Here is an 11,152-nt window from a genome sequence, read left to right as displayed (position 1 = left end):
CATAAATGCTTAGTGAGTTCCCCAAAATACCGCATACAACATATACGCCACTCGAGGCTATAATACAAACTTCCGGTCGGTGTGTCTCAGCGGGACCCTCCAGTCCCGTAGCTCGTTGGACCCTCTGGTCCGGTCATATCTCGTTGGGCCCTCCGGCCCGGTCTGTATCGTTGGACCCTTCGGTCCGGTCTATAACATCATACAACATACATATAACACATAGCACATAATCTCATACATAACACATAGGACCCTCTGGTCCACACAATATACCACTCTAGGTAACGTATAGTGAGAAGACTCACCTCGGTGTCTCGGTAAATATCTGACTCGGTAGGAATGTGATCTAGCCTCCGCCTAATCACATAAAGTAAATACTCTCATAAATACAACTGTACTCAACCCTAAAGGTCAACAAGGTCAACGGTCAAACTTTGACCCGACTCGTCGAGTGCATTAGGGCGACTCGGCGAGTCTACACATGTCCACTGACTCTCTTAGTCCCTCTCTTGGCACGTCGAGTACTTCCCCTGACTCGACAAGTTCCACATGCCATGAATCGTGGGGCCACCCCGACTCAACTCGTCGAGTCTCAAGAATAACTCGCCGAGTTCTACTTGAACTCGGTCCCCCCGACTCTCCCTGACTCACCGAGTTATTCCCCAACTCGGCAAGTCCACTCACTGAGTGATTAACGGGCAACCTTCATACTACTCGCCGAGTGCATGTCATGCACAAACTCTATACAACTCCTGAGGTCAGATCTGTTCCATACAATCATAGATCTGGCCTCCCCAAGCATGATAATCACGTAAAGTTCGGACCATGGCACTCATATAACATTTAAATGGTCCAAAATGGTGATTTAGCCCCAAAAATGACATTCCTAGATCATGGCTCCCAAAAAGACTCATAAAGCTCCAAGGGTTAAGGCCTCTGGACCTCTTTGGGTCCAGATCCAGAACACAAACTCGAGAAGGGACCAAATGCTCCACTTAATCAACCTCTAAAAGGGTTAGAAAACCCTAACACTAAGAATCAACACCAAAACTGAAGAAGGTCCGAGAATAATACCTCAATACAATCTTTATGATCTCAAAAACCACCAAAATCGCACCTCCTTCAGCCTACTCTTGCCTTGGTCACTTCCTTCTTGCAAAAACACCCACAAAAGGATCAAGAATGGCCTCTCCTTCCTCGCAAACGCTCTAGATCTCTTAGGGTTTCTCTCTGGGGGTTGGTGGCCGCAAATAACGGCCCTAAGGGCCTTTAAATAGGTCTCAAACCCTGGAAATTAATGTTTCATTAAACAGCGTGGACTCGCCGAGTCCACTCATGAACTCGCCGAGTCTCCTCACAATACTCAAAAATAAGAGAACAAAATATAATACCTGGGAACCCGGATGTTACAATTTTTCAATAAGATGACCATGACGCTTACAATTCTCGTAGTAGGGTCGTTCACCATGTTGTTCACCTCGCGAATCACGTCCTCCTGTATTTGTTGTTCGAACTGCAAAGCTCATCACTTCATGGTGTTCCGGATTAGAAGACTTTTTCATTGATCGGACCTGTTCTTGCTTAGTGATTTGTGAGTACACCTTATTCATATTGGGCAAAGGATCAGTAGCAATAATACTAGAGCGAATGACACTGTAAGAAACATCATCAAGCCCCATAAGGAACTGATGGACCTGTTCATCTTCAACCTTCTTCTCCAATCGTGAGTGCAAGTCACATTTGCAACCATGACAGCTACACATGGGCATTTTATCATAGTCGTTCAGATCATCCCAGATCTTCTTGATTCGACCATAATAAACCATAACACTATCTCCATTTTGTTTACAATTTGACACTTCAGTTTTCAACTGATGCACTTTTGCACCGTTGCAAATGGAAAATCTTTGTTGAATGTCTTCCCAAAGTTCTTTTGTTGTCTCTTTATATGAAATTGTGGAGCGTAGAGTTGGTTCGATGGTGTTGAATATCCATGAAATAATCATGGAGTTTACCGTCCACCAATCTTCTATATCTTCAGTGTCTTCTGCTGGTTGTTTTATGCTCCCGTCTATGAAGCCCTTTTTCTTTTTCGCTCGAAGAGATACACGAATTGCTTTTGCCCATTCTTCAAAATTTGGGCCTTTCAATTGCGTGTGAGTGATCAAGTTACCTGGATTGTCCGTGGAAGTTAAGACAAATGGCGAGATGATTTTCTGCCCTTCATCTGTTTTGGATCCTTCCACCATTGGTAATGGAGTCGTCAATAGAAAACCCTAGATGTATAGTTGCTCTAATACCATGACAAAACAAAACTGAGAAATTGAGAAAAGGTTTTCTTGTATTGATTTCAATAATGAACGAACTTATACAAAAATCATCTAGAGAACAACTATGCAAATTCCTAGAAATCAGGGATTACTAAATCATCTCCTGTGACTAAGGAATAAAATCCTAAAATATGGAAGATATCCTCCATAATAAATGAAAATGATTTTGCCACATGTCAGTCTCTCATAGATTATGCCACATGTCATTTTGTCATAAATTTGAAATATTTATTTTCCACTTGTCATTTACTTCATTTTTTTATTTTTCAATATATCATTAATTTAGTTTTTATAAATTAAACATACCATAACTACTATATTAATTTCAAATTTCAAATTTCAAATTTCAAATTTTATTTTAAATAAATTTATAGTTTAAACCTTTATTTAACATTTTGTTATAATTAACACGTTTACTACACTGGTATGACAACTAAACAAATAATTTTATTTTATTTTTTCATATTTTCTTCTTGTAATTTTATACTTATTTTAAATTTCAAATTAAAATAATCTTCTTATTTAATTATTCGTATTTAACATTTTATTTTAATCAACCCGTATAATATACGGGTCTCACACCTAATAACGAATATGACTGCTATGCATCAATAAGAAAGAAAACCCAACAAACATAGAAACAAAATCCAACAATAGCTTTTTTGGCTTAAAGCATGGGTGCTGATAAAATATATAAAGGAAGAGGTGTGTGACAGTTCAACCCAGGAGAAATGGGAGCGTTTTACTTTTATTTCTCATTAACATTCTTAGCCATTTCTGCCATCACTGATTACTTCCTCCGCAAATTTCAAAACCTCCCACCAACGCCATGGCTTCCTCCCCTACCCATAATCGGCCACCTCTACCTTCTAAAACGACCGCTCCACAAATCCCTCGCTAAAATCTCAGCAAGATACGGCCCAGTCCAACTCCTGCAAATTGGCTCACGTCGGGTGCTCGTCGTGTCCTCTCCCTCCGCCGCCGAAGAATGTCTCACCAAGAACGATATCATATTCGCCAACCGCCCTCGGCAGCTTCTCGCAGGGAAGTACCTTGGCTACAACTACGACAGCCTCGTCTATGCACCCTATGGTGACCACTGGCGGAACCTCCGCCGTGTCACCACCCTAGAAATCCTTTCATCTCATCGGCTTCGTGAGTTTGAACCCATACGTGCTGATGAAGTACGCCTCATGATACGAAAACTCTATCGTTCTTGGTCTGGGGAGGCGGTTGAAGTGCAAGTCAACGCTATGTTGGTTGACCTGACGCTCAACGCTGTCATGAGGATGGTTTCTGGTAAAAGGTATTACTATGGGAAAGATGACATATTGACGGATGAGGAGAAGGAGAAGGCACATCGGTTTCAGGAGATAGTGGAGGAGGTTTTTTGTGCGATGAGTGTTTCACATATAGGAGATTACTTGCCCATATTGAGGTGGTTAGGAGTAAGCAAACTGGAAAAGCAATTGATAGCTTTGCAAGCAAAGCGAGACTTGTTCATGAAGGAGCTTGTTGAGGAGATAAGATGTAGCATGAAGAATAGTGGCAAGAGGAATATGATTCAAGTGTTGCTATCTTTGCAACAAACGGAACCAGAGTGCTACACCGATGAAATGATTCGTAGCATCATGCTGGTAATGAGAATCGATTTACTTACATGTTGGTATTATACTATTATATTACATCTTAACTCGATATATATTATGTCATCAAACAATCACCTTACTTCGAACATAATTTTATATGATAATTTGAGGGGCCAATAAGTTTATGATTCAAACTTATCTTATCAAATAAGCGAAAAAACCTAAGATTAATTGAGTGAGCTTTAGAATCTGTCTTTGTAAACCCGGCTTCTTAAATAACTTTAATTTGGATTAGGTTTCTTCGTAATTTTATCCATCTTTATTCATTTCATTCGTATTAATTAATCGACCCATATAACTGTTCTCTTTAATATTATTGTTTGTTTTAAACTGGATGTGCTATTTAAGTTTAAGTCATCCATAATATATTAAATTTTATAAACTTCAATAATTGTTCTATCATCTTTTACAATTTATATATTTTTATCAAATTTTCTTATAAATTCATTTAACTCTACGAATTGCAATAGCAAATTACAAATATTACAAAAGCTAATTTATATTGTATACTCCCTCCGTCCCAATATTATTGTCCACAGACAAAAAACACACAGATTAAGAAATCATTAATTACCACTAACTTTATATAATAAAATGATAGTTTTGTCCTTACTTTGCATTTAATGTTTCATTAAATGCTTAGTTGGTTAACTAATAATGAGGAGATATTTTGGTAAAAATGTTATTTATTTTTAGAAGTGAACTATTATTTTGGGACAAACCAAAAAGGAAAGATGAACTATAATTTTGGGACGGAGGGAGCATTTAAGATTTTTATTTTTAGGAAGACTAATACAACACACTTTCTATTTTTATGAAGTTACGACCATCCCTTGAGTGACATACAACATCTTTCAATAGGGAGTTAACCTATAACCTAATCAACAAGATGAGGACCAAAGGAGTGGTAGTTAGAATCACTTAACCTGGTCAAAAAGATGAGGACCAATGGAGTGGTAGTTAGAATTAATCAGGCACTATAAATCCGATTCCTTTTTGTTTTAAAATATATTTAAATGGGTGTGTGTGAGAGGCCTAAGTAATTCCTTTTTGTTTTAAAATAGATTTAAGTAAAGAAAATCAAAAGATATATTCAAAGAGGTAAACAAGTATTTTTATGTGGGGGAAGACTTTGTTAGAAGCTTTCAAACCAGAATGACAGTTTGTTATAAGTTATGAAACGGTAGGGATCGTCTATGAGATTTTTAAAAACATAGATACTATGGTTGTGTTTGGCGCGCCACAGCTAGCTGATAAGCTAGCTTATTTTTCGAGCTTTTTTATGTTGTCGTATTTGGTAAGCCAAAAAGTAGCTGATAAGCTAGCTTTTTGAAAAGCTACTCAGACTAGCTTTTTAGGAACTTTTTTAAAATTTTCCAAATACATCCCTTAATTAATTATAGAAACACATATTCTTACATGTCCTTTTATGTAATTTTATATATTTCAGCTAGCTTTTCAGCTAGTTTTACCAAACGTTATTTTTTATCAGCTAGCTTTTTATTTAACAGTTAGCTTTTCAGCCATCAGCTAGCTTTTCAGCTAGTCCGCCAAACATAGTCTATATCTCAAGAAACAACATTAACCAGTTGTGAGGTTTTGTCAAAAAGAAAATAATATAATAAATAAATAAACCGACAAATCTAATATATATTATTAAGCTTAACTTCTTAGCTTTACATATGTCATCAATAGGACTTAAAACCGACCAATATGTTAATAGCCAGGGAAAAAAATAGTAACCAATATGTTTGTTTGATTAGTATTATCGTACTACTAATTATGTAATCAACGTATACCATAATAATACAATTTTTTAATTTTAAAATAATATTAAACCGACCAGTTATATATATATATATATATATATATATATATATATATATATATATATATATATATATATATATATATATATATATATATATATATATATACACGTACACTAGTTTATAACCCGTGAAAACCATAAGTTATAAAATTAATTAAATTTTCATAATAGAAACTTATAATTATTAATCAATTATTTAAAATAAATCATTTTAAATAAATTATTAATTAAGAGATATATCAAAATTTTAAAGTTATTATAACTTCAATTTTAACAAATAATTAGAAAATATAAATTTGAATTGTGAAATGAATTGTCTAATATATTTACATGACACATGACATAATATTAATGAGGAGTTGTATTAAAGAAACACTTGACAAAAAAGATTAAAACTATTTATTTATTACAATATATATATATATATATATATATATATATATATATATATATATATATATATATATATATATATATATAAGTCTAGGTTCTATGGGAAAACAAAAAATCATAAAAATCATAAAAATACAAAAAACAAAAAAAAAATACTTAGAGATCACAAAAAAAAATTTGAATTTTTTTTTTTTATAAAAAATTGCAACTTTTTCTTAAAACTCACTGAAAAAAAAAATCAATTTTTTTATAAAAAAAAAAAAAGAATTCAAATTTTTTTTCAACGAATTTGTATAGAAAGCTGTGATTTTTTATAAAAAAATTCATAAAAAACTCTTGTATTTAATTGAAGAAACGTACATAGTACATCTCACTATAACACCCACAACGATACATAGAATGAACATAAGGAGTTTGAAGTGGTCAACAAACAATAAACATAGTCAATCATTCTATTCCTAGAAATTAGAAACAAATGTATTTCCTTTGTTTATAATAAAAAATATTTGTTATGTTTATAAATGATTTGTTAATAATAATATTCATTGATTCCATAGTAATTTTCAGAAAAGTCCTAATATTTTGGTTATCGGGTAATTTAAAAAAAAAATATAATATTTTGAGCAAACTAACGAAAAATGACAGAATACCAGCTAAATCTACGAAACCGGCCAAAAAGAGTATTTTTTTTGAAGTTTTAGCCGGTATTTTGTGTTTTTTTATAAACAAAATTTAGTTTGAGACTTTTTCATAAATTTGACTAAAATTTTAAGACTTTTCTAAAGATTTCCCTTAAATTTATATTGGTTAGCATAAAAAACTCGAAGATAGTTTTTATGCATCAATTGAAGTTAATTAAGATATATCTTGAAAACTTTTTAAGAATATATATGAATTTAGCGTCAACATTAATTATTAGTTCCGTTTTTGTTTTGTTCGAGTCAAACTACTCTTTATCAATTAACAGTGAACTTTTTACGATTACTCCAATAATAGTTCTTAATACTCATCCATTGACTTAATTTTTTTCATAGACGATACTAGCAGGAGGTACTCATACATCCATATGCACATTGGAGTGGGCAATGTCTCTTTTAGTGAACAATCCAAGTGTTCTAAAGAAGGCACATAATGAGATCAACAGTCATGTCGGACATGATCGTTGTGTTGAGGAATCAGACATGGTTAACCTACCTTATCTTGCATGTATAATAAAGGAGACTTTGCGGATGTACCCAGCTGGACCTCTGCTTCCTCATGAGTCATCAAAGGATTGCATGGTTAGCGGCTATCATGTCCCTCGTGGAACAATGTTATTAGTAAATGCATGGGGAATACAGAATGACCCAAACATTTGGGGAGATCCTGAAACATTTAGGCCAGAGAGGTTTGAAGGGGTAGAAGTCTATGGAGATGGTTTCAAGTTATTGCCATTTGGATTTGGAAGGAGAAGTTGTCCGGGAGAAAACATGGCAATGCGAATGGTTGGATTGGCATTGGGGTCTCTTATCTAGTGCTTCGAATGGGGAAGAACAAGTAAGGCCAAGGTTGACATGAATGGAGGAACTGGAATAGCTTTGGCAAAGACTATACATTTGGTTGCAATGTGCCAACCACGTCCTATAATGTTGAATCTACTATCGCAGTTATGATTATATATCTTCTTATCCGTACGATTGGGCCTAATGATTGAACAGTGAAATTACACACAGGATGTGAACCCTGGCACACAAAAAATATCATTACTGTTTTTATGATTCCTATTCTAAAAGACAATTTATATTTTATATTATTATATTGTAATTGTGATGTACGTGTGTGTGTTTTCTTTGTCTGAAGCTATTTATTATATTAAAAAAATCTTAAAATTTTATTGCTAAGAATGTGATGATCCCTCTCAAAATTCGAGAGTGCACCATAGAAACGTAAATAAAGAGATTATGTCCATTGTCTCTTCTAAAAAGTAGAACTAACAATTTTAATATTTTAAAAGACCACTAAAATGAATGGCCCATTGTGTTTATTGTCATTTACCAAAAGTAAAACAAGTATGCATTTTAATTGACTATTATTTTTTTTTAAATATTATTTATGTCTTGAAAATGACTTGAACCTTCGAATTTAAACACACACAAAAATAAATAAATAAATAAAATAACACCTGATAATGATGATGATAGTCATAATTGATGGGTTTTGGTCCTAAGAACATCCTATGTGCTCATACAAACCCTAATGCTTGGATCTAGGTTTCTCTATTGTACATGCAAGTTATCCAAGACTATAAACCCCTAATTCTAGCATACAAGTAATCATATTAACATAAGAATGGGTTTAAGATGTTACCTTGATTGTTATGTGGCAATACCAATCACAATTCCTCCTTGTAATGACTTTAGAAAGCTTAGAGTCACAAATGTCACTCCTCTAATGGTTCACAAACACCATAAGCAAGAGGATGAAGAGGAGATAGAGGATGGAGGCTGCCCAAAAACATGTGAAACCCTAGAACAAAGCTTAGCCACGTTTTTGGTCCTTAAGGGGTCTATATATAGTGAGGCTATTAGGGTTATCTAACAAGGAAACCCTAATTTGGATGCTTAAGCCCTAAGCAACCCATGGATCCCTTTCCTTAAGGACTTGGACGATTTCTTATGGGCTTCCCCATAGAATTCGTCCACTCCTTAATATAAGGCAATCCATGGCCCAAATTGCAATTATCTTATAATTACAATTCCAGTCCCTTAAGTTTAATTAATCTCTTTTAGTCACTAAACTAATTACTAATTAATTATTGACTAATATTAATTAAAAAATATGATTTCTCCTTTAATATATTATTCTCATAATATATTAATAAATCATATTTAATCATTTCTCTCCATAATTCATCCTAGAAAGTTGCTTTGGTGAAGGCAACCCAAAAGGACCATGCATCATCAGGTCAAGTACATACCAAAATAGTTATGGACTTAGACACTAATCCAACAGTCTCCCACTTGGATAAGTCTAATAACTATTATGCATATGACTTCAGATCCTGATCTGCAATCGTAGCTTTCCAAAGCCGCTGTCAACTCTGATCCTATCAGATATGCGTGTCCTTTGATAAGGGATCATATATTCCTCCATTCTAGATATCGTAAGACATGATTTCTAATCATTCTCCTTTGTACTATTTCTCGACTTCTGATTTATGACGACTGACTAATTGAACAAATCAAATTAGCCCTAGCCCGGCCGAGCATTTACGTTTGTCATTACTAAATCATTGAGGGGCCCAAAGATATCGCTTTTATCCTTCTTTGGATAAAAGGAATGGATAAACTTTGATACAATGCTCGCTTGCACTCACTCAACGAATCACACACAACAATATGTTTTATGACACCAAGTTACTGGTGCGTTTACATATTATCAATATGCAACCGAATCGCAAGATACAACTCACACATCTCGGTTTCAAGAATATAAGATGTTATCGTCTCACCAATCACTCGTGATACAATTTCATGGAGTGATCCAAGTGAGCGTGGGTCTAATCCAATGCTCAAATCATATTCATAAGCACTCATGAACGTTGCAGCAAACATTTGCTTATGTCTAATGCTCTTTAGACAATCCACACACCAATTCACGACAGTCTTCATTCATACCTACTTCCAACATATGACCGACTATGGCCCGTTCGAATAATTTGACTGTTCTAAACCAGTTAAATTATTCAGGAAGTCAAAACATGCAAAGTGAAACACAAGAATAATACTAATCCCATATGGCCTCAAACCTTTGAGCATAAATAAAACACCTTTTATTTATCACCATATCGATTACTCATTATTTGTCATTTCGGGTAATCAACTTCTTACTTGAATTATTACACTTGTCCCATGCTCCTAGCATGCACACAATATTTACCTATGGTTCTTACTTTGTGAAAAAGACCAAATTGAGCACATTCCCAATCATTCTCATTTCATAACTCCAAATCCTTTTTCCATAAGTGAAAGAATATCAAATTCTTGCTACTTATAAATTATGCTAGATTCTAACCTTTTATGCAATGATCCTTTCGTGATATCACTGCACCAAAGTCACAAAGACTATTGCCAATGATATTACAAAGTCCTCTATCGGAGATTGTTACAAGACAATTCCTTAGATATGATGTCTCTCACTCAAAGTACATTCCTTTGAACATCTTTTTGCATAAAAGTTTCTAAAGACATAGATTTTTCAATATTCAATTCCCAAATATGGATACATTTCCATATTTTCCATATAACAACTTATTCTTAATAGAATCTTATCTATTCATAATAATGTTGATATGGTCCATCCAATATGGAAACATTTCCATATTTTTCCATATGACAACTCATTCTTAATAGAATCTTTTCTATTCACAATAATGTCGGTATGGTCCATTTAATACCATGCTTCCAACTACTCACAAGCAACCAATCCTCGTCGAACTTTGGATTGTCCTTTGATAGTTGTTTAATTATTTTAGTCAAAACCGATTCTAGTCCCTTTTCCCTCTAAATGCACTAGACATTTGGAAAATTTTAGAATGGTCAAATATTAAAGCATTTGCAATCGATCCTATACCCGAAGCGTATGAGACACGATGCATAATGTTTTATTTGCTATGTTCTCAAAAATCGAATTGTGAGGAGGAATGCCGTAATCATAATCGAAATTTTAAGAACACGCTATGTAGCTTTGACTAAATTTATTAACATTCCACAATCTAAGCCTTTAGATTTGAAATGAAGTCTAATATTATCTCCCTTAATTATAGCAAAACAACTTTACAACCCTTACGACTTTGCAAGGTATAACTCTTGTTTTCTATAATTAATATTGCCAACTTGCAATACGTTCCTTAATAATCATACAATCATAACATTTATGCTCCCACTATCATGATGATTATTATAAAACAT

The 11,152-nt window shown here is 33.9% G+C and overlaps 1 protein-coding gene across 1 annotated transcript; it reads left to right on the top strand.

The window, feature by feature from the left end:
* The first annotated feature begins 2,905 nt into the window (after window positions 1–2,905).
* LOC145079613 (cytochrome P450 81Q32-like) lies at window positions 2,906–8,016 on the top strand. Its single transcript, XM_079023119.1, has 2 exons — window positions 2,906–3,967; window positions 7,238–8,016. Exons 1-2 carry the CDS (start codon window positions 3,062–3,064, stop codon window positions 7,715–7,717), a joined length of 1,386 nt encoding a protein of 461 aa, XP_078879245.1. The 5' UTR covers window positions 2,906–3,061; the 3' UTR covers window positions 7,718–8,016.
* The last annotated feature ends 3,136 nt before the right edge of the window (window positions 8,017–11,152 follow it).

Source organism: Lactuca serriola, chromosome 1 (genome assembly GCF_051521515.1).
Source record: "Lactuca serriola cultivar US96UC23 chromosome 1, Lser_US96UC23_V15, whole genome shotgun sequence".
NCBI classification, from domain to species: Eukaryota; Viridiplantae; Streptophyta; class Magnoliopsida; order Asterales; family Asteraceae; genus Lactuca; species Lactuca serriola.
The sequence above is the reverse complement of the archived record's forward strand: the minus strand, read 5'-3'. Positions and strand labels throughout refer to the sequence as shown.